The following is a 25,151-nucleotide window of genomic DNA, read 5'->3' as shown; positions in this document are numbered from 1 at the left end:
ATGACGTCAGAAAAAATTAACAATGAACCAATGAAAGGCCGCTATATATTTTACCACAGTGAATACTGGCTTCTTATTGGCTAATTGTTAATTTTTTCTGACGTCATAGTTAGACACTTTTACTGTTTTCGTAGTCACGGCATAGGGATACGTAATAAGAGGGTCTAATCAAAGTAGAACTTCTCACATAAGTACACAGAGGAAGAAGAATTGTCTTCAATTGTATTATTTCTCCTTTTTATCTCTTGCTATAGACACTAAACAAAATATGTAATAATTTTAAAATCCTATGTCTAAAATGACGGAAAAAATGAGATACAGGGAAAGGGGGGATAAAAAAGTAGAAAAAACTAAAACATTCAGAATAATTTTTATATCTTATGTCTAAAATGGCAGAAGCTAAAGAGAATCAGAAAAAAGGGATAACAGTTTAGAACACATTAAAACATAGAGGATCGTCTACAATTGCCCTATTCTTGCTTTTTTCTTTCGTTCTAGACACCAAAGAAAAATATGTAATAATTTTAAAATCTTATGTTTAAAATGACGGAAAAAATGAGATACAGGGAAAGGGGGTATATAAAAGTAGAAAACACTAAAACATTAGGAATAATTTTTATATCTTATGTCTAAAATGGCAGAAACTAAAGAGAGTCAGAAAAAAAGGATAACCATGTAGAACACATTAAAACATAGAGGATTGTCTACAATTGCCCTATTCTTGCTTTTTTCTTTGGTACTAGACACCAAAGAAAAATATGTAATAATTTTAAAATCCTATGTCTAAAATGACGGAAAAACGAGATACAGGGAAAGGGGGTATATAAAAGTAGAAAAAAACTAAAACATTCAGAATAATTTTTATATCTTATGTCTAAAATGGCAGAAGCTAAAGAGAGTCAGAAAAAACCATGTAGAACACATTAAAACATAGAGGATTGTCTACAATTGCCCTATTCTTGCTTTTTTCTTTCGTTCTAGACACTAAAGAAAAATATGTAATAATTTTAAAATCCTATGTCTAAAATGACGGAAAAAATGAGAGTGTCAGAAAAAAGGGGTAACAGTTTAGAACACATTAAAACATAGAGGATTGTCTACAATTGCCATATTCTTGCTTTTTTCTTTCGTTTTAGACACCAAAGAAAATATGTAATAATTTTAAAATCTTATGTCTAGAGTGGCAAAAACTAAAGAGAGTCAGGGAAAAAAGGGATAAGAAGAGCTACCCAAAGTAGACTAATTAAGACCAAGAAAGGGAGATTAATTTTTCTTTCATTGTCCTATTCCTGCTTTTTTCTTTCTTGCTAGACATCAAAGAAAATTGTTACAACTTTAATCAAAAAGACATAGGGAATAATATTGGGCTTTACTTTTAAATACTATCCGGCTCTGAAAATAACATTTGAGCCCCCTAGCCCTAATATCCGTGATTTAAATGATTTATGGCCTCCAAGTGAGAAAAAATTATCTGAAACTATTATTTAAATGTTCAAACATTTTATAAAATGAAAATAAAGTACTTTTCATGTACTTCCAAGCAAATACAAGATTTTTCTACTTACTTTGCGGCTGCGTTTATAGTATCTAGGGGATCTGAATTCAAAGGAGTAAAATAGTGTTAAACTATCCCGGGACGTATGTTAAGCTTACCTAAATAAGAGAACCCAATCATTTCAGTAGTTAGTGAGGTCATCAGACAAAAAAACTTAATTACTTTATGTAATACCATTATTTACATATTGGTAGTGGATTAAATAAACTTCATCTATAATACAAAGTAGAACGATGTCTGTCTGTCCATCCGTCCGTCTGTCCCTTAAGATCTCGGTAACCACTGAACCGATTAGATTCTACTCTTCAGGGTATATACCTATTGGTTCTCTGGTGGTTTTAAGCTATTTTCTTGGGGGTGTTATATCCTCAACCCCCCAAAAAGGAAAATTTCCCCCAACCCCCCCCCCCAAAAAAAAAAAAAAAAAATTATGGTGCTGGCCATAAATTATGGGCGAAGCACCAGGATTTTTTTTTAAATTTTTGTAAATTATCTCATGGGGCAAAGCCGCTAGTTACTCTATAAGAAATAACAAAATGAAATTAATCCGGAAATTATCACTTTATTCATAGACTTTAGAAATATAGGTAAAATCTTTTATTTTGCAAGTATTCCAATCTTTACTATGCATCTCCCCCAATATTTATTCCAGTTGATAATTTTCACATAATTAAAACACATAATTGTTTCAATTTTAAATTAACAAAAAAATTAATCAACTTGCCAAAGCTTAACATATATATATATATATATATTTTTTTTTTTGGGGGGGGGGGTAGGGGGATTAATGATGGCTTACTAAAGCTTGCAGAAAAAGTGTTGTTTTTAAACAAAATAAATTTCTCAAAAAATTGAAAATATAAACAATGCAAATTTTTAAAAGAAGGTATATCAACTTTTTTTTTATAGCTAGCCGGTTCTTTTAGTAAGTAGTAGATGTAAAATTTTTCATATAATTCAGATATGCAATCGGTTTTTTTGTAGACCTCTTATTTTTTAAGTAATTTAAGTTTAAAAAAAAAATTAAGTCGATTTTAAGGTACTAAAATGCAACAAAAAAAAGAAAGAAAATGGCCATTATGAACAAAAATAGTAAGATCTTTAATTTGACACATTACTTTTTCAATTCTGTCAGGTAATTATTGAAAAAATCGATTTTTTAAAACCCACGAGAATAAAAACTCTGAACTTAATTTTATCATTTCACAGGTAAAAAAATATGGGTTCATATATACCTTTAGAATCAGAAAAATATTACAAATCCATTGTAAGCAAAATTGAAAAAAAAGTTTACAATATAGTATATAAACTACAATAAAAGGAATTATATGAAAATATCATATTATATTGTACAGGCAACGTCTTAATTCTTGAATTGAATATAAAAATGGGAAGTGGGTAAAGAGGGGGTAAAGAGGGGATAAAAAAGGGAAGACGATAGTGTTGCCTGAACAAAAAATATAATTGGCCATTTTTTTTTTTATATTTTTTTACTTTTTTTCAATTTTGCTTACAATGGATTCGTAATATTTTTCTGATTCTAAAGGTATATATGAACCCATGTTTTTTATGTCTGTTTGAGAAAATATTTAGGTCTAAAGTTTTTATTAAACCGAGGTTAAAAAAATAGATTTTTTCAATAATTACTCAACAGAATTTTAAAAGTAAGGTGTCAAATTAAAGATCTTACTATTTTTGTTCTTACTGGCCATTTTCTTCTTTTATTTTGTTGCGTTTTAGTACCTTAAAACCGACTTAATTATTTTTTAAAAAAACTTAAATTACTTAAAAAATAGGAGGTCTACAAAAAAACCGATTGCATATCTGAATTCTATGAAAAATTTTACATCTACTACTTACTAAAAGAACCGGCTAGCTATAAAAAAAAAGTTGATACACCTTCTTTCCAATTTTTGTACATTCTTTGTACTTAAACAATTCAGGGTTTTTGGGCTGTTTTATATGTTAGTCCCCAAAGATTATAATAACGTTTTCTTATTCATTGGCTGAACAGCTTTGGGGAATTTTATTGAATTTTGTTTGGTTGGTTCATGAAGATTAATATCTAAACGTTGTAATTGTGATCTACAGAAGGGGTATAATTGTGAATTATTATTCAGGATGTACATAAATTTATCGGCCAATGTCTTATTCGGTACTTGCTTACATGTGGTAGACTGGAGCACCGAAAACCCCCCCCCCCGCTTAGTTTTGACAAAAATCAAAAATAAGGGGGGGGTAGTTTTTTAATGTCTGGAAAATGGCAAGGAGGAAAAGTGCAGGGAAAGGCAAAGACTTTTTGTTCAAAACCCCCCCCCTTAATTTTGAATAAAATAAAAAATAAGGGGGGGGTAGTTTTTTCACTGTACAACACGCCAGAAAGTTGAGTGAGGTAAATCAAGTAAATCTAGTATACCAGAGGGGAAACCTTACTACAGGGATATTCATGTTTTGGGGCATAATTTCCTTATTTATTTATTTATATATTTATTTTAGTAATTGATGTATCCCTGAACAGAAAATAAGGAGGAGGGGGGCCAGTAAAAGGTTTTAATTTTGTGCGCACAAAATTAAAACCTTTTACTGGCCCCCCTCCTCCTTATTTTCTGTTCAGGGATACATCAATTACTAAAATAAATATATAAATAAATAAATAAGGAAATTATGCCCCAAAACATGAATATCCCTGTAACAAGGTTTCCCCTCTGGTATACTGGATTTACTTGATTTACCTCACTCAACTTTCTGGCGTGTTGTACAGTGAAAAAACTACCCCCCCCTTATTTTTGATTTTCTTCAAAATTAAGGGGGGGGTTAAAAACTACCCCCCCCTTATTTTTAATTTTTGTCAAAACTAAGCGGGGGGTTAAAAAACTACCCCCCCCTTATTTTTTATTTTTGTCAAAACTAAGCGGGGGGGGGGGGGTTTTCGGTGCTCCGGTCTTCACATGTAAGCAAGCACCTCTTATTCCTTTAGATTCCTGACATTTCTGTGAATATGCAATTTTATGAATGTATATTATTACCAAAAATTTAACATTTTCATGTTACGTTATCTTTTCTAAGTTTCATACTTTTTTTTGAAGAAAAGTTATATTCCAGAAAATATCCTTAAATCTTTTTCAGTCCTATATCTAAAAATGAAATACCCTAAAACTAGCCAGAGACCTATATCAAGCTTTCACAAAAAGGACAGCTCAATCAGTTTAGAAGTTATTCAAATCTTAAGCTTCAGACAAAAAAAATACTACTTCATATAATAGGATATAGACTAAGTTTATACCAAATTCTCATTTTGTGGCACAACCTTTACCATTGAAATAAATTTGTCTATACAATTTTGTGGCCATCCTGTAAATTCATTTGACAATTTAACTTTAGCACACAAGAAACTTACTTACTAAACTTTACTCAAATTTAACAAAAATCGCGGAAACGTCATTTCTAATTCAAATGTTAAGATTGAAATAACTTTGAAACATTTAAGGAGTACTTATAAAAATCATAAATAGCGAAACTACGCCACAATCATTTTACTCACTTTTTCTGTTAAAAAAAAGGTAAATAAGGTTAAATTTTCTCTTTTACCTAATTAAAGAATTAGATACATAATATTTTTTAATATTTCATTAAATAATAGCGAAGGTACACTACAATTATTTGGCATTTCCTTTCGTCTGTCCGTACCTTTGTTAGAGCTTGATACTTCTGTGAAGTAATCATAAAAATTATGGTTTAAAGCAGATATTCAGAAGTCGTCAAAATAGAGAGAGTAGGATTTAATAAATAATAGAAAACCACAAAACATCTTACATATAAAAAAATGTGTCTTTTGTAGCATAAACGACAGACCGACGGACCAAGCAGGTTGTATACTGGATGCCTTTGGTTTGTAGGGATATCTTCACAAAAAAACAGCAGTCTATCTTAAATGGCAGAGGAGAAAATCACAAATAGCGTTAAGGAGTAGAAAACGGACTGACGAACAAACAGACAAAGTAATTTATAGAGTAGCGTCTATATACTAAAAATTTAATGATTTATCCAATTAATTCAATTTCATAAATTTGTTGGGAGCTATAATTGACAAACAAGAATATTTGTTTGTTAAGGGAAAAATATAAATAAAGATTTTTAAAAGCGAAGCTTTTCTATAATTAGGGTCGGTCCGTCCGTCCGTCCGTCACGGATAGCTTTTTTCGTTAATTTAGACATGTTAGAATTGTCCTATCGATTTCAAATTTTGCATGGTGATTCCTTTAGTAGTTAGGTACGATTTAGAAAGCGTAACAACTCTATAATCATTACCAAAATGTCCGTACGTCCATTTTAAACATGTTGATTTTTTTACTTTTTAAAATAGATTTTTTCGTTAATTTAGGCATGTTAGAATTGTCCTATCGATTTCAAATTTTGCATGGTGATTCCTGGAATAGTTAGGTACGAGTTAGAAAGCGTAGCAACTCTATAATCATTACCAGAATGTCCGTAGGTCCATTTTAAACATGTTGATTTTTTTTACATTTTTAACAACAAATTTGTATGTAACCTAATTATCCGGTTGGTCTTATTTTTGGTATACTGATTCCTGGGACAACAAAGTACAATATTACAAGCGAAGCAACTCTATAATCAAGTCCTAATAATGTAAGTATGTCCATAATCATTATCCTGTATCAAGCAGTTTTTCAACAAATGTACTTACAATTTTGCTTTGACTCTTATACATTCGCATTCTGATTATTCAGTTCTGACATTATACAAGTGTTAATGTCCGTTTGTCCTACCGTTTCAGAGCTTCGCTTTTATGGATGTTGTCATCCTTGTTAGAATTTATTTTAATGACTATTATTATCGTTATATATTTTTTAATGAAAAGCATCTGTATAAGTAGTACCTTTCCTTACTGACTGACTGACTCATTCCAATAGAAATGTTGTAATAGTTATTTCTCGCATCGTATTATAAACGGCTTTCCGCGGATATAGATTTCGGCACCTCGGGGCTAAAAAAACTTGTTTTAATCTTATGATTGTACATTTTTATATTCGTAGAAAGCTGGAGATAATACGATGCTAGACATAGTTTTTTCGTATGGATGAGAACCGGTTCCTATCCACCGGATTCGAATGAATACGAGAAAATTCTATTAATGTAGTTACAAGAATCAGCAATGAAAATAAAAGAAAATCTTGATGATTTTTTTAATTGGAATGAGTATACCAAATGGAGAAAAACAAAGTTTCAAGTTAATGAAATCAGATTAAAAGTGTTCTCCCATTAAAAACTTTGAGGGCAATTTATTCCTTAATGATTTTATCCCACGTAAATTATTCTAAAACTATATGGAGCGTTTTAAACAGCAAAGATATTGAAGGCACGGCCTAACAAAACTGGTATCAATTTTATTCTTTTAATTTCAATATTCTTGGAAAATTGTCTTTAGTACGATGCTATACATTTTTCAGTGTAGCTGAGAACCGGTTCTAATCCAGTGGATGTTAATCGGTTTCTAATCCATACTGGAAATTATATTCTATACAAATCAAAGTAATGAACTAGTATAGGAGAGATACCTTACTAGAATTATCAATTATAAAATATTTCCTTTGAACTTTATGGAAAATATTTATGAATTTCTGTAATTAGTCATGAAATGATATTTCTATATTATATCTTTAATTGATTTATCTATAATTTATTTATAATATTTCAATAATTTTTTCGGCCCTGACATATTTGAAAAGTATCTAGTACAGCACATAGAATACAAAACCACAAAAGATGCGCAGATAAATGAATATAGAATATACGTGGATGATATGACAGGGGAAAATTTGTCTTCAGTTTAGGTTCTGGCAATATTTATTGGTTAGTTCGTTCATTTAGAAGGAGAGGGGAGGGGACGAAGGAAAATAGATGATGGAAAGATAGTTGTTTTAACCAGCTACAAGTTTCACTTTTTTGAGAACATGATAATCTACAAAGTAATAATAAATTCAAATAATAAAGCCGACATGCATTTAAAAATTTTTCATCTACTATGCCAAACTTTTTGCTACCGCAAAACAAAGAAATTGCGACCTAACGCGCTGCCGAATTTCGAACTGTAGTAATTCATCTTCTTTTGTGTTAATGTGCAAAATTTTAGCACATGAATATTTTGAAATAAAAGAGTTATTAATAGATTAGGAAAATCTATTCATTTTTCGAGTACATCAAATGAATTACGCCTTTTTTTAATGCTTGTATATATAAAAGAAAAAACATGTCCATACGTAACAAACAGCTGATTTACAATAATAAATAAAATCTAAAATAATGGCTGATTAAGATATTGGACTACATAAATCTATCTATTTATCTAACTATCTATTCATTTATTATTTTACCTAAATGATAATATCTATCTATATAGAAGTGGAAGTATATGGACTATGGAAATATCTATCTATCTAGGAGAGTATACTATGGACTATGGAAGTATCTATCTATCTTTAATTATATATTTCTATCTAAGAGAGTATACTATGGACTATGGAAGTATCTATCTATCTATAATTATATCTATCTATCTAGGAGAGTATACTATGGACTATGGAAGTATCTATCTATCTATAATTATATCTATCTATCTAGGAGAGTATACTATGGACTATGGAAGTATCTATCTATCTATAATTATATCTATCTATCTAGGAGAGTATACTATGGACTATGGAAGTATCTATCTATCTATAATTATATCTATCTATCTAGGAGAGTATACTATGGACTATGGAAGTATCTATCTATCTATAATTATATCTATCTATCTAGGAGAGTATACTATGGACTATGGAAGTATCATCAATTTGACAATTGTCACTCTTTTCTTATTCTTTCTTCAACCTAACCTAGCAAATTCTAAGGTAAACCCTAAATATTTTTAATTTTATATTAATAGAATGTGTGTCTGTCTGTTTATACTTTATACTAAAATATCGCGCATAGTGATGGTCCAATATAATTCTTATTTACACTAAAGCAAGCTTCTTGTAGCTAAATTAAAGGGTTTTATTTCTTTTTGGGGGGCCATATTCAAAACATCCCATGAAAAAATAACTATGGCTATTCAATCAATCAATCAATCAATCAATGAACTTATAGTTTTAGCTTTATCCAAATAAGAACAAGGATGACAACAACCATAAAAGCGAAGCTCTAAATAATACCATAATTGTATCATACAAAAAGTTTATGTCAAAAAGTTATATATCAGCATGTTCTAAATGAACCTACGGACTTTCTGGTAACGTTAATAGAGTTGCAACGTTTTCAAATCATACCTAACTGTTATATGAATCATCGTGTAAGGTTTGAAAACGATAATATAATTCTATCATGACTAATCAAATGAAAATAGCTAACTGTTACCTTGTTACGTACGGACGGACAGACCTTCCCTATAGTCTATCTATAATACAAAGTAGAACGATGTTTGTTTGTCTGTCTGTTTGTTTGTAGCGAAGGATCTCGCTAACCGCTGAACCGATCGGGTTCTACTTTACAGGGTTGCTTTTCATAGGTCCCGGGAAGGTTTATAGCTATTTTCTTGAGGGCTGGGACACCCCCAACCCCCCCAAAAAATGAAAAATACCCCCCCCCCAAAAAAAAAAATTCTTTGTTTTAGCGAAGCCGCTAGTGTATATATATTTCTTCTAGTCATTTTTTTTCTTTTTACACTTGATTACTGTGTATAAAATAACATTATTGTTAAAATTTTTTTTATTTTTAGGCTGTGGACCCGAGTTCATCAGTTTCAAGACCAAAAAGGAAATTCATTCATTTTAAAACTTTAGTCTTATCAATAGATACAGTAGATCCAGATGAGACAGCGTAAAGTGGCATCAAAAAATGACGTCACACGATAAAAAACAACAACGAGAGGCCATTATAAATTTTACCATTTGTCAATTACAGTGTATACTGGCTTCTCATTGGTCAACTTTATTGTATGACGTCATTTTTTTGATGCCACTTTACGCTGTCTCGACCTAGATGGCCAACTAGACCCATAATCCGTCAAAAATCAAACAAAGACGGATCCTTATGTTTTATTTATATTATTAATACGAATCATTCCAATAATACGACCGACGAAATTTGTTCATCAATAAAATTTCTCGAAAGCTAACTTGATTTAGGGAGTATGTATCTAGCTTATAGTTATTGTATATTATTGTAGCTCCTAATTTAAAGAGAAACATTTGTAGTAATCTATAATACAAAGAAGAACGATGTCTGTCTGTCTGTTTGTTTGTCTGTTTGTAGCAAAGGATCCCGCTAACCGCTGAACTGATCGTGTTCTCCTTTACAGGGTAGCTTCTCATAGGTCCCGGGAAATTTTATGACTATTTTCTTGGGGGGTGGGACACCCCTACCCCCCCCAAAAAATGAAAGATACCCCACCAAAAAATTAAAAAAAAATTCTTTTTAAAACTAAAATTAAAGTAGTGCGGTCGACTACCCCTAAAAATACGAAAAATTGGTTTGATGAAACCTCTTGGGGCAAAGCCCCTAGAGACTAGGGGCGAAGCCGCTAGTAGATCATAAAGAAATTGTATTCGAAGTCTGCCGTCCATGATGTTGTACAGCAATTTCTCCTCTATTGTCTAAACTCTCTCTAGACATCATTTTTACCTCGTCAATTACATCATACGGGCAAAATAACTAAGGAGCCGATTTTTCCTTTTCTGTCCAAACACCAAATAATGTAGGTTAAGTAACATCCAACAGACATAACTCTTTGATTGCTCAGTATTTGTCTAAAGTCCTCACTGTGCATTGAGCAACATATTTTGACATCAATGTTTTTAAATTATCAAATAGATTACCTAACCAAAATAAAATGTCTTCTTATCTTAAAAATTTAGATCTTCTAATTTATTCTGCAGTTCTCGGTGTTTCACTGTCGGAATAATGAATTTGACAAAATATTGTCAGACAGATAAAGTTTTAATGAGGACAATAGTTTTCTATATTAATAGATACGATAACAAGGAAAATTTGTCCGAGGATGGGAGTAAAGCGGATAACCGGCCATTTTCAATATCTGGACGGATACCGTATATTAAAACTATCCGGATACTGGATATCCGGCTGATTTTTAATGCCAGATATCTGGTTATTCAGCTTGATATCCGATAATTTTCCGGATATCGAATGTTGACCAGATATCCGGCCCAACCCTAGTAAAAACCGCGACAAAGACCAAATTGTGTCAAAAATGATCCATGTGTCGTTATAAAAACGAGGAATTATCCATCTCTTTTTTAGGGGTTTTCTTTCCCACTTCTCCTCTCATCTTCCTCATTTTTATGACGTCAAATGGATCATTTTTGACACAATTTGGTCTTTGTCGCGGTTTTTACTAGGGTTGGGCCGGATATCTGGTCAACATTCGATATCCGGAAAATTACCGGATATCAGGCCGGATAACCAGATATCTGGCATTAAAAATCAGCCGGATATCGGATATCCGGATAGTTTTAATATACGGTATCTGTCCAGATATTGAAAATGGCCGGTTATTCGGTTTGGCAGGATATACGGCCCAACCCTAGTTTTTACCCCACGTCAAACTTTTGAAATCCATTATTTTACAATTGACAATAACAAGGACAACTACAATTTAAAGAAATAGTGAAATAAGTTATTTCTCGCCGAAGGCACCGGCTAAAAAAAACTGGTTTTAATCTTATGATGAGAACCGGTTCCTATCCAACGGGTTCGAATGAATACGAGAAAACACTTTTTGCCACATTTTGTCCTTCTTGCTGAATGTGAAAATGTTTGTTAAAAAATTATAATATTTTAAAATTTCTTTTTTGTTTGTTGAAAAATATAACTTAACTGCCACTAGTATCCAAAGTTTTATAACAACTTTTTCCTTTGTTTAACAACTTTGGGGACTTTAAGTTAATTTTGATTGGTTGTTTAATTAAGTTGAGTGTTTTAACCACTTATATTCAACATAAGGGGTAATTCTATGTATCATCATCGGAGATGTACATAAATTTATCAGTCATTATCTTATCCCTATAGATTCCTGTTTCCTTCATGTTTTTTTTTTAATTATATGTATCATCATCGGAGATGTACATAAATTTATTGTCCATTATCTTATCCCTGTTTCCTTCATATTTTTTTTTCTTAAAAATTCTAGAAAAATACCATGAAGAAATTTAAAAATAAAGAATTTATGTTTAATGAATATTTTTTGTATAGATTTTAACCAAAAACATTTCTAGCTAAAAAATGTTCGAAAACAAAATATAAAGAAAATCAGTAATTAGGAAAATAATTTCTGCTTTTGATGTTTTCTAATATAATGTTCAACATCACGTAATTAAAAGTTACTTAACTACTTCAGTGGGTGGCTTTGGTGATACTCGCAGCTGGCTACCCCCTTATCCACTCTCTTTAACCAATCTATTCCCCTCCTACGTGATGAAAAAACTCACCAATAAATGAGTTTTATGTTAGCTCAATAAATTGACGACAAATTTTCCTCTGTCAATATATCGACATATATTCTATATCCATTAAGATGGCATAAGAACCTACAAGATTATTACGGCTTGTTTTTTCTTGTTTGTAATTTTCAGCAAGGCTTTGAAACCGATTAATATCCGCTGGATTAGAACTGGTCTTCAGCCATACTGAAAAATCATGTATTGTGTTGTTTTAAGGAAATTTTCCACGACTATTAAATTAAAAAGATGAATTAATACCTGTTTTGTTAGACCAGACATTCGATCCCTCGGGGACTAAAAAAACTTGTTTAATCTTATAATTTTTGATTTGATATCTGCGGAAAGCTGTCTATAATACGATGCTATAAATAGCTATTCTAATTTTCACTGGATCTTTTTTAATATCCATAAACATTAGAATAATTCTATGTATTTTCAAATTATTTTCTATTTCTTTGTTTTCTCTTTATAAATTACAAAAACTTATAAATGGTTTGGTATGGGTTTAGATTCATAGAACTATTAGGTATAATTTTATAAGCAAAGCTGTTTATTGCACTAGTCCCCAAAGTTTTATAAAAACGTTTTCTTATTCGTTAGATTAACTATTTTGGGGACTTTTAATGAATTTTGATTGGTTGGTTCATTAAGTTGAGTATTTAAACGTTTCAACCACTAATTATAATCTACAGAAAGGGTAATTTTGAGTATCTTCATTGGGGATGAACATCAATTTATCGGTCATTGTCTTATCCCTGATTTTCATGATAAGCAATCTTTATTTAAGTAGTTTAAGGATATATTTATTCCGAATATTTGTTTAAATTTCTAAATGATGTTGAATATTAATAATTTCTAATGTTCGTTTGTCTGTTTTATTAAGCCTCGCTTTTATGGACTTTTTCATCCTTGTTCTGTTAGAATTTCAAAAATAGTTGAAGGCAGTGTTAACTTCTTTCTTAGTTTCAAACTGACAGCAATATTCTTGAATTCACGAATATTGTGCTAATAGTTATTTCTCGCATAGTATTATAAACTGCTTTTCGCGGATATAGAATGTACAAGATTAGAACCATTTTTAGCCCCGAGATGCCCAAGGCACGGGTTTTAATCTTATGATTGTACATTTCTATACTCGTTAAAAACTGGATATAATACGAGGCTAGACATAGTTTTTTTTCGTATGGATGAGAACCGGTTCTAATCCGCCGGTTTCGAATGAATACGAAAAAAGTTTTGTCTCTCCCTTTCTACTCATGGAAATAAAGGATTAAGATAAATGGAGGATTAATTGCAATCACAATTAGTGGTTGAAACATTTAAGCACTTAACTTAATGAAACAAATCAAAATCAATTAAAAGCCTCCAAAGTTGTCAACGAATAAGAGAACGTTATTAAAAAAACTTTGGGGACTAGTGTGATAATAAACAGTCCAACTTGTTTAGCATTGTTATGTTTCGGACTATTTAATGTATAATGATGTATATGGGAATATCAAGAGTTAGTAGAGGCATAGCATCTCTATGGTTGTATTCTTTGTGGTTGTATTCTTTTATTGATATTTAAGAATAGTCTAGGAATAAATATGCAATATTTGCATGTTCTTGACTAAACATACGTATTCTAGACTCAACACTATTAATGTAGTCTAGAATCTAGTTTCTGCACGATGTATTCTAGACTCTAAACTTATAATAACTCTACACTTTTTTTCTATTCTAGACTTTATTCGGCAAAGTATAGATTTTAAACTAATTATGAAGATTTATACTCAGCAGTGTATAAATAGTCTAAATATCTTTACACTTCCTAGCCAGTCTATGATCTAAACTAGTTATGAATTTTAGACTTGACATAGCTATGGATTCTAGACTCTACATTAAGAATATACTTTATAAAGTCTACAAGACTATTTGATTTTGTTTCTTTACTCCTTTATACTAATACTAGAGGCTAAGCCTCTGAAGGCCTCAAGCGACAGTGAAGTTTTAAATTTTTGTTAAATATTTCTTAATGGGGGCGATTGGGATTATGGTGGTGCCCTCTCACAAAATAAACCTTTTCAGCGCCTACTACAGCTACATTGTAAAGAAGAACCATATCGGTCTAGCGGTATGGGATATTCTTCAGTACACACAGACAAACACAGTTCCTGTTACTTTTATTTGCTATGAATATTTATATCCTAGTTTATGTGTGGAGAAGAAAAGCATACTTTTCACATTCACTCAAGATAATGTCTTTATTTGGTAATGCATTGGTATTTAATATACAATCTATATTACAAAGTAAAACACTGTCTGTCTATCCGTCTGTCTGTCCTTCTGTCCGCTTGGATATAGCTTAAAATCTTGAAAAACACTGGCTGATATAACTCTACTTTTCAGGAGATATCTCTAATAGCCATAAAATGGTTTTATGCTATATTCCTAAGAATCTAAACTTCCTTAAAAATTGGTATATTATGGTATGATCTTTAAAAGCGAAGCTCTTATATAATTTGGTCAATTTAGGCATATTAAAATTGTCCTATCGATATCAAACTTTGCATGGTGATTTCTCTAGTAGTTAGGTACGATTTGGAAAGCGTAGCAACTCAATAATTATTACCAGAATGTCCGTATGTCCATTTTAAACATGTTGATTTTTTACTTTTTAACAACAAATTTTTATGTGATCCGGGAAATAAACAGAATAAAAAGGGGCAGTCATATTCTTGCCAGCAGCTGGCCGGGTCCAAGAATCTTGTAATATAAAAATCACACCAAAAAACCTCAATATATTTCATCAAAAACATGTTGTGATTTCACTTTACATGACGCTATGGAAATCTATTATTCAATTAACAATCCTTTTATAATTTCCTACAAATTTATTGGATTAAACTGGATTTCATGCCCTTTCTTTGATAACTCTTATATTGAATTAATTGCCCATTGTCCCCTCCCTTACTCCCTGGGTTGTAAATTACATTAGTCCCCAAAGTTTTATGATAACGTTTTCTTATTCGTTGCATTAACAAATTTGGGGAATTTAATTGAATTTTGATTTGCTGGTTCATTGACTATCGAAGTGTTTCAACCACAGATTGTGTTTCATCATTGGGGATGTATATCAATTTATCTGGCATTGTCTTATCCCATGAGATCCCTGCCTACCACCACTTTAGTGGTACTATCAAATATCCACCACTGCATTGTTTAGATAATTCTTTTTTCATCCAGGGATCTAAAGGGATAAGACAATGGCCAATAAATTGTTGTACATCTCCAATGATGATACACAAAATTACCTCTTCTGTGGATAAAAATTAGTAGTTGAAACGTTAGAACATTTATCTTAATAAATCAACCAATCAAAATTCACTCAAGTCCCAAAATTTCCAAAGACAACCAATAAAAAAACGTTATTATATTAACTTTGGGGACTAGTGTGAAAAACAGTCCATTGTCCCCTTTCTCTCACTCTGATTTTCTATACTAAAAATATTTGCAAATAGAGATAATCTAGCTAGAGACACATTATCTGAATTAACCAATTGGTTAATAGTGGAAGAACAATCCTATCATGTTAGAGACTAAACTATGTACATCTTTTGGAACGAAAGGGCATAGATTTCGTTTGCATAATGAGTCAGCTATAGTTTGTTGTATTTCTTAGGATAAAGTTTTTCATACTTTATATTGTCTAAAGTTACTTCTTGAAAACGTTTTATTTTCAATTGTTATTTCAAATTATACTTTTAGTCCATATACCTATCCCCCATACCTTAACAAGTGATAGACTATTATTGTCAAAAGAAAAAAAGAAAAATAATTTGCCTCATAGCAAGTAAAATTATTTCATGGATATAGAATATACGTGGATATGTTGTCAGAGGAAATTTGGCCAATTTATTGGTCAATTAATTCATCCAATAGAAGGGCATGGATGGGGTTAAGGGAGTGGGTACATGAAAATCTGGTGCAACATGTAAGTAAAGATATTTCGATTAGTGTTTTAAATAAGCGAGTGTTTAATGTAAGTCATTGTTATCAACAAAGCAATAAAAAAGAACTGATATTTTTAACTGTTTAACAGTTAGGAGGGTGAAACCCTTTTTTAGAAACCTATTACAAAATTCATATCGGTCAGTATGATATAATTAAAAAGAGAAGGGAAAATGGAATTATGGAATTTATAAAAAAGGTTTCAACCTCCGAAATGTTTTTTTTTCTGGAAATAAGATATCCATGTTGCCACCATTATATAGATTACATGACATTTACAAATAAATCCTCAAATTTCCCAAATCTTTTCCTCTTCAAAACATTTGGTTTTATTTTGAGGACATTGGTCTTTTTTTTGCCAAAAAAATTAAGTTGATTGAAACTTTAGGTCCTTTTAGTGAATATTTTTTTAGCTATTAGATATAAGGAGTTACTTAATTTTTCATCCAATGATTTAAATTTACAAAAAGTAAAGTGAGAAAACGTTATTTTGTTAATCAGGGCTGTACATCATTTTTCCGTCCATTGCCCTTTCCCGTGAGAAACAAAGTTATTTTTTTTTTTTGTAGAGAAGCTACTATATTAAACATAATGTACGTTCGCAAGTAAGAAACGGTTAGGGGGATACATCAATTTCTCTGCTGCTACTTAAGATAAACGACTTGGTGTTTTGTAAAGATTCCTTATACGAATATAGAATACAGAGTTTATAGTTCACTTGGTCCATCGGTCTGTTAAGGTTTCGTGATTTTTTGTATTTACTTTTTATGACGATGAATATCTGCTTTATAACTGTAATTGTCCGTCCACATTTTTGACATGAATAGTCTAAATAGCAATAAAAAAAACAGACAACTAGACATTCAAATACTTGACGACTTGAAAAAATGGATTTATTATTACTTAGATCTTAAACCAGATTTTCATGTTCTATAATAAAGTGAACTCTGTAGCGGGCTAAAAAAAATAAGGGTCTCCTCCATACCCCGCCTTTATCCCATTCCCTCTCCTCCTACTGGATAAACGGCCCGACCAATAAAGGCGGGATATATTGCAACCTAAATTGGCGACAATTTTTTTTCTATCATAATATCCACGTATATTCTGCATCCATTATTGAATAAAAAAATGAATGGTTTTAACGGATACAGGTCTTCTGAGGGAGTGGAGGAATACTACCAGGATAATTCCAGATACATGAAGAGACCTCAAAGGTAAAACATATCAATTTTTTTGGAATCATAGAAAGAAAACGAAGTAGTGGGTTTAGTCGTATTTTCATTGTAGCTTTTTTCCTTTCCATGGGGCTCTAACCCTGCGGGGCAATCAGTAACATTTTCCTAATCTATCAGGAGCTATCAGGGGGATCAATTAAAAAAGACACACACCACTTTAAATTAAGGGGGTTGTGAAAAATTTAGCGCACTTCGCGCTCCAATTTACAAATCTATTTTAAAAAGTTTTGGCGTTTTCTTATTTTATTTTCCAACAACTGTTTGTTAGATATGTTTATTGTTTATGTCATATAATTTTTTTTGTTTAAAATTCCCGCAAATTTCCATTAGCCTAATTGTATAAAGTTTCTATAAAAAGGGTAGATCAATGTAGTGGTCTTTTGTCTGAAGCTAGAGATATCGAAAAATGCTAGTCTGAATGGGTTGTACTTTTCAGGGAAGCTTTAATAAACATCTTTGGCTTGTTTTAGACATTTTACTGACCCCTCCCTCCCTAAGAAGCAACTAGTATTATATAATGAAAAACATTATTGCATTTTTAAACTTGACATTAAAGGTACAAAACTATGCAAAAAATGTTAACAATTCTAAACTGGGAAAATCTATGTATTTCATTGTCCAAAAAAGCGTGGCATAAACAATTAATAAAAGTGTTATATACATATGCGCAATTTATTAATCTTAGAAATCCTTTTCATTGCTGACTCTGTATATTTATATACAATAAATTTAGTGATTTAGACACAATGCAATGTAAGGTTTTTTTTGTCTCTAAATTAAAATTTTGATAACTACTGATTGAATTGAGTTTTCCATTTTATGAAGCTTTATATAGGTGCCGGGATGGTTTTATACAATTTAGATTTAAAAGTCTTCGAGTAGTTTAGGGCTATTTTAGATCAGAGACTTCTAGGGGCTCTGTTTCAAGTATAATTATCTGTTCTTCTGATTTTAAGCTATTTGTATATCATATTTAAGCCATAGCAATGAATTTAGGCTATTTTGGGCGCGTCCGCTCTTGATAAATAAACAAGGATGACAACATCCATAAAAGCGAAGCACTGAAACGATAGGACAAACGGACGTTAACACTTGTATAGTGTCAGAACTGAATAAACATAATATATATGTATAAGAGTCAAAGCAAAATTGTAAGTTAATTTTTGAAAAACTGCTTGATTCAGGATAATGTTTATGGACATACTTACATGTTTAGGACTTGATTATAGAGTTGCTTCGCTTATTACATTATGCTTTGTTGTCCCAGGAATCAATATACCAAAAATCAGATCAATCGGATGATTAGATCACAAAAAATTTGTTGTTAGAAAAGTTAAAAAATCAACATGTTTAAAATGGACGTACGGACATTTTGGTGATGATTATAGAGTTGCTACGCTTTCTAAATCGTACCTAACTATTAAAGGAATCACCATGCAAAATTTGAAATCGATAGGACAATTCTAACATGCCTAAATTAACGAAAAAAGCTATCCGTTACGGACGTACGGACGGACCGACCCTAATTATAGAAAAGCTTCGCTTTTAATAAAAAGTGTCTTAATGATGAGTAAAGCTAACAGTAGAGACAAGCAGTTTTATAATGTATTGATGTTTTAATTATTTGATAATTTGGCGGGTGTAATATCACACCAAATATAATTATAGAAGGAATGCACCAATTGTTTAGTTGAAAGGGTTTTAGTGTTCCAAAAGACAAGGGTGAGCCAGCCGCGCGTCGGCGACTCAGTCTCAAATTCTAAACAGTTTGAATCGGCTGAGAAAAAAAAAGGATCGACATATTTGGGGTAGGTTTAGAATTCCAGATGAATTGTAAAACTAAAGCAGGTTGATTTCCTCGAATTTACAGGCAGCTGCGCAGCCCCGCCAAAAGTGCAGTGTTTATATATTATAATCAATAATAAAGTTAGAACTCCAAAAACAACTTTCTTAATTTAAAAGAAAAGTATATTTGTGAAATGAATCTAAATAGAGAACCATCTCTTCCATTTACGCTGTCAATATAATGCTATAGTCATATTATTTGTACAGTTTTATATCCTAATTTTTATATAGATTATCATATGTAAATGTATTAAAAAATGTGAATTATTTCACTTATTATATCACAGAATTAACTAAATAATCTAGCATATTTTTCGAAGTTTTAATACTGTATATTACATAAAAAGGTCAAAGTTAAAAACATTTCTATTTCTCTGAAAAAAGAATAGAACATTTCTAAAATTCTATTTCTATTCAAAGAGTGACTAAGCTATTCTAAAAGTTAGTCAATCATCCAGCTTTATTAAATTAGCCATTTCTGGATGGCTATATTTTTAAGGTTGGTTAACCTACCCCCTTGTAAACTAGACCAAAACTTTACCAGGATATAAAAAAATGTGGATATTTGGTTTATAAATTTCTGTTGCCCTACTGGACAAAATCCATCCTGGTACTTTTCTTAACAATAGCGTTTACGCCTCTAGAGACCTCTAGGGGCATTTAGGGTGGGAGGGTTGAGTAACCAAGCTACCACCCCCACACATTTTCAATTTTAGTAAAATGATAAATATTTTTATTAGGGAAGTCAGCGAGATCCTTTGGTACACACAGAAAACTTATAGACAGACAGAGATCCTGTTACTTTAATATGAAAACGTAATCGTCATTAATTATTTATTTTTAGATTTTCGTTTGGTTTGGGCAAACGCAGTGATGGTGGTGTTGCAGGTATTGTTTTAGATTAGTTCATTCGCCCCTAGCCTCTAGGGGCTTTGCCCCAAGAGAAATAATTTTTCGTATTTTAGATTTAAAAGAAAAATTAAAAAAAAAAATTTTGTAGGGGGGTAATTTTAATTTCAATTTTAGTTTTAAAAAGACAATTTTTTTTTTTTTTGGGGGGGGGGGGGTATTTTTCATTTTTTGAGGGGGTTGGGGGTGTCCTACCCCCCAAGAAAATAGCTATAAACCTGCCCAGGACCTATGAGAAGCTACCCTGTAAAGGAGAACCTGATTGAGATCCTTCGGTACAAACAAACAGACAAACAAACAAACAGACAGATATCTATCTATATATCTATCTATCTAGAAACTGAAGAATCAGAAGATATACCCGCTATGGACGACTATGACTATATAATGAATATCTATCTATATATCTATCTATCTAGAAACTGAAGAATCAGAAGATTTACCCGCTATGGACGACTATGACTATATAATGAATATCTATCTATCTAGAAACTGAAGAATCAGAAGATTTACCCGCCAAGGACGACTATGACTATATAATGAATATCTATCTATCTAGAAACTGAAGAATCAGAAGATTTACCCGCCAAGGACGACTATGACTATATAATAAATATCTATCTATCTAGAAACTGAAGAATCAGAAGATTTACCCGCTATGGACGACTATGACTATATAATGAATCAACTCAACAAAAGGTGAGCGCACACTCTTTTTCCCGGGGATCTAAAGGGATAAGACAATGGTCGAAAAGTTCATGTACATCCACAAAATTATCCCTTCAGTAGATTATAATTAGTGGTTGAAACATTTGAACACTTAATTTAATGGCTTAACCAATCAAAAATCAAAAAGTCTGCAAAGTTGTGTAGTAAACAAATATAAAAATAGTTATTTCTCGCATTGTATTATAAACGGCTTTCCGCGGATATAGATTGTACATTTCTATATTCGTAGAAAGCTGGATATAATACGATGCTAGACATAGTTTTTTTCGTATGGATGAGAACCGGTTCCTATTCACCGGATTCGAATGAATACGAGAAACATTATTATAAAACTTTTGGAACTAGTTTCATAAACTTCCCATTGTCCCCTCCTTCTGTTTCTAGCTGACCGTGTTTTGAAAGTAAACCAGTATCCATACAAAGACTAATCAGACATCGATCTACCTTATTATATAAGATGGCATTCATAATTGTTGTTCAAGAAAATTGCAATATTCTTTTTATGACTTTTTTCTTGTTTTAGAGCCCCATACAACTTTGGTCTCGGCAAACGAAGCTACAAGAGGGAACCTTACGCTTTTGGATTAGGTAATATTTTTATATCGTATTATAGACAGATTTTCGCGGATATTAAAATGGAAAATTATAAAGACCAGTTTTGATAGCCCTGAGGGTAGGGAGTAAGGGAGTAAGGGAGGGGACAATGGATCGAATATTCAATTTTTTAGGAGTCTCAGACTTTGGGTACTGGCTTAAAGGGAATGTGCAAGAATTTTCAGTTTCTGACTGAGTTTGGGTACTTGCGCATGAAATGCCGCTACTCGTTATGTATGTTTTGAATTTTGCAGACGGGGAAAAGGGATAAGGGAAGTGGGGGCAAGGAAAATAAACACTCGTTGTGTTAGTTTGGAATGTAGCAGACGGGGAGAAGGGAGAAGGGAGGTGGGGGCAAGGGGCAAGGGAAATAAACAGAATAAAAAGGGGCAGTCATATTCTTGCTTGCAGCTGGCTGGGTCCAATAATCTTGTAATATAAAAATCACACCAAAAAACCTCAATATATTTCATCAAAAACAAGTTGTGATTTTACTTTACATGACGCTATGGAAATCTATTATTCAATTAACAATCCCTTTATAATTTCCTACAAATTTATTGGATTAAACTGGATTTCATGCCCTTTCTTTGATAACTCTTATATTGAATTAAATGCCCATTGTCCCCTCCCTTTCTCCCTGCCTGAGGGTCCAAACTAACAAACTGGTGTTAATTTTAAGATTTCGTTGAAAAGTGTCTGCAATACAATGCTATACATTTTATTTTCAGTATGGCTGAGAACCAGTTCTGATCAAGCGGATATTAATCTGTTTCGAAGCTATACTTGAAAGATACTTTTTATAAAAAAAGACATAACGATGAGTATGCTAATGACTAGCGCAGCAATGACAAGCTATTTGATTAACAATGATTGAAAAAGTAAAGTAATTCATAAAAATTAGAATCAATGGATTGAGGCTAATCAAGATTTAAAAAATGTCTATATATTAAAAAATTATTATTTAAGCTGTAAACATAAAATGAAAATAACTGTGTCCTATTAAAGATGGGGGGAACATTGAACTGTAAATTGCACAAGTATCTAAAAAGAGAGGGTTAGGTTTCTGGTAGAATCCGTAAAGGTGTGTGTTTTAAGGCTTAAAAATAGTAGTAGAACGATAATATTCACTAAATATGTGTTATTCTTATTGAAAAGAATTTTTTTTTTTTAAAGTTAACATAAATTTTTATTGTTCTACTACTGTTTTTTACTTATAACACATAACCTTTGACCAGAAACCTACTCCTCTCTTTAAAACCAAGTAATCTTATTAATTAAACTTTGGGTATCTTTTATTGTTTGTTTTAAAACTAGTTATGTACAAATCTTATATCTATAGAAAGGGGATTTTTGTTAATCATCATTGTATCGGAAAGGAAGCGTTCCTTGGGTCATTCGTCGTGCTCTTTGTGAAAAAACTTTTTGCCTCCTAAACCTTATTCCGTGAGTCAGAAAAGACGACATTTCCTCTAGATTACCTCCGATAGTGCGGCATTTTGTGTGTCGACAATCATAGAGAACTTAAATCAATGTATTCATACATTGTCTTATCCTTTAAGATTACAAAAATATTGATATAGGTAAACGTGCTCCCTATGGCTTTGGTCTCGGCAAACGTGAACCCTATGGTTTTGGTCTAGGTAATATTATAATATTTAAAAAGAAAAGCTACTCTATTGCTTTAATAAGTTTGTAGTACGGCCATTTCCTTTTTGATTTAGTCACTAAATTTTTGCATCTTATTGCTGTAATATCTTTCAATTTATTCTAAAACAATATATTATTACTTTTTAATTTAATCGGATAAAGTGATGCTCGCAGCTGGCTAAAATAACAATAATCACTTCCACCCATCCCCTACCCTTCTACTGGATGAATGAACTGATCATTAAATGAAGGCTACATTAGCTAGCTAAATTGACAACAAATTTTGACCTGTCAATATGTACTCATATACTATATTCATTTCTAAAACATATTTATAATATTATTATCAAATACTTTGGTAATGTCAAAGTGATTCTAAATATCAAAATATTTTCTATAATAATTGATGACAAGCAAACGTTTTAGTAGCGTGGCAACAGGATGTCTGTCTGTCTGTCTGTCTAAATGTAGTAATTAGTTTAGTAACCACTGAACCTTTATGGTTCTACATTACATTGAAGCTTATCATAGGTGCAGAAAAGATTAATAACTATTTTGGGATAGAGGGTAACTGTCCTCCACCCTCCTAAAATCGCCCCAGAAACCCCTTCCCCCCCCCCCCCCCCAGCTGAGCAAGAATACAATATAAACTTATAGGATATGTCCGTCCGTGCGTCTGATGGTTACTAAACAATTGTTTCCCTTCTTTCTTTAAGACTTAAAAATTTTAGCAAAAATATTTCTTTTTTAAAATCAATTCTATCTTGACATGATTAATGTTTTATAAACATAAGCATACATTTTAAAGAGCTCTTTAAGTAAGTAATTTCTGTAAGTATTGGTGCAAAAAAAGGGGACGAATTTCAAATTGATTTGACGGGGCTGGTTTTTTTACATCACAAGTGAAGGGAAAACCCCATCTCTTTTCTAGGGGGTTTCTTTCCCCCTTTCCTTTTCTTTTTCTTCACTTGTGACGTTAAAAAATCAGCCCTGTCAAATAAATTTGAAATTCGTCCCCATTTTTTGCACCAATACTTACAGCATCTGACTTTTTTTTAGGTAAAAGAATGGTCCTACTGAAAAGAGAACCCTATGCTTTTGGTCTGGGCAGAAGATAAACAATGAAAGAAACACCACCCATTAATTTTGAGAGAAAAAAGAACCATCAAATTAAAACCATCAAAAATAAACAACTTTTTACAATTGAAAAAGAAAATTTTATCTTTTAAAAAATTTGTGGCCGATATAAAAATTTACATTTATTCTATGAGATTTATACAGTAATAATTCAAAAACAACAAAAAAACATTTATAAACTCTTTAAAATATATGATATCTACGAATTCTATACATATATTATATTTTAGCTGAAAACTTTCTATTTTAGATTTTATTTATAATTATTATTTTTTATGGAGGTGATATATTTGTAGAGTAACACACAACTCCCAGTAAAGTCGTCGTTTTCGGGCATTTTAATCAACAACCAACAAAAATATTGTTAAAATTGTGAAGCAGAAAAAAACATATACATTGATAAAAGCGGTAAAACCTTACTGAAATATCATTTTTATACCGTTATTCTTATGACTGCCAATTCATTAGCCTAACGTTCTTTGCTTATCCTAAAAAGACATGAAAATTGGCAGTATTTTTTATATGTTTTAATTTGCAATGATTGAATTGCCCCCAAAACACGAACCTAATTCTGTCCTGCTGAAAAGTTATATACACACACACACAAACATAAGATCACAATTATAATTATTGTGCTATTTATGATATATTTATGCTTATAATTATATTAGTATATTATTATTATTATTAAATTTTATTATCTAATAATGTTGCGGTTGTTTAATAATAAATTGTAAAGAAGAATATCTTATTTTACATTTTTTGTAGTACAGCTACTCTATAATCGGAAAATGTCCATACGCCCGTTCGTAAGAAACATACTTTATGTCACACAAATTATAACCTTCAGTTTTATCTAAAATATATGTAGAATGAGGTCTGTCCGTCTGTCTGTCCATCCGTACGTCCCTTAATATCTCGGTAACCACTGAACCTATCAGATTCTACTCTTCAGGGAATATACCTACTGGTCCTGTGGTGGTTTTAGGC

At 31.5% G+C, this 25,151-nt stretch overlaps 1 protein-coding gene across 1 annotated transcript in view; it reads left to right on the top strand.

Annotated features, from left to right (window-relative positions):
- The window catches only part of AstA (allatostatin A), a 42,040-nt gene extending 17,135 nt beyond the window's left edge, over positions 1-24,905 (top strand). The window contains exons 2-9 of the mRNA XM_080178523.1: positions 8,375-8,466; positions 9,333-9,371; positions 17,215-17,276; positions 19,987-20,030; positions 20,681-20,750; positions 21,304-21,368; positions 22,958-23,017; positions 24,084-24,905. Of these exons, the coding sequence (XP_080034649.1) occupies positions 8,386-8,466; positions 9,333-9,371; positions 17,215-17,276; positions 19,987-20,030; positions 20,681-20,750; positions 21,304-21,368; positions 22,958-23,017; positions 24,084-24,142 (480 nt within the window). The 5' untranslated portion in view covers positions 8,375-8,385 and the 3' untranslated portion in view covers positions 24,143-24,905. The remainder of the gene's footprint in view (positions 1-8,374; positions 8,467-9,332; positions 9,372-17,214; positions 17,277-19,986; positions 20,031-20,680; positions 20,751-21,303; positions 21,369-22,957; positions 23,018-24,083) is intronic.
- The last annotated feature ends 246 nt before the right edge of the window (positions 24,906-25,151 follow it).

The sequence above is a fragment of the Acartia tonsa genome, chromosome 12 (assembly GCF_053477335.1).
Source record: "Acartia tonsa isolate MP-2025a chromosome 12, ASM5347733v1, whole genome shotgun sequence".
NCBI classification, from domain to species: domain Eukaryota; kingdom Metazoa; phylum Arthropoda; class Copepoda; order Calanoida; family Acartiidae; genus Acartia; species Acartia tonsa.
Note: the sequence above shows the minus strand (reverse complement) of the source record. Positions and strands in the feature narration are given on the sequence as shown.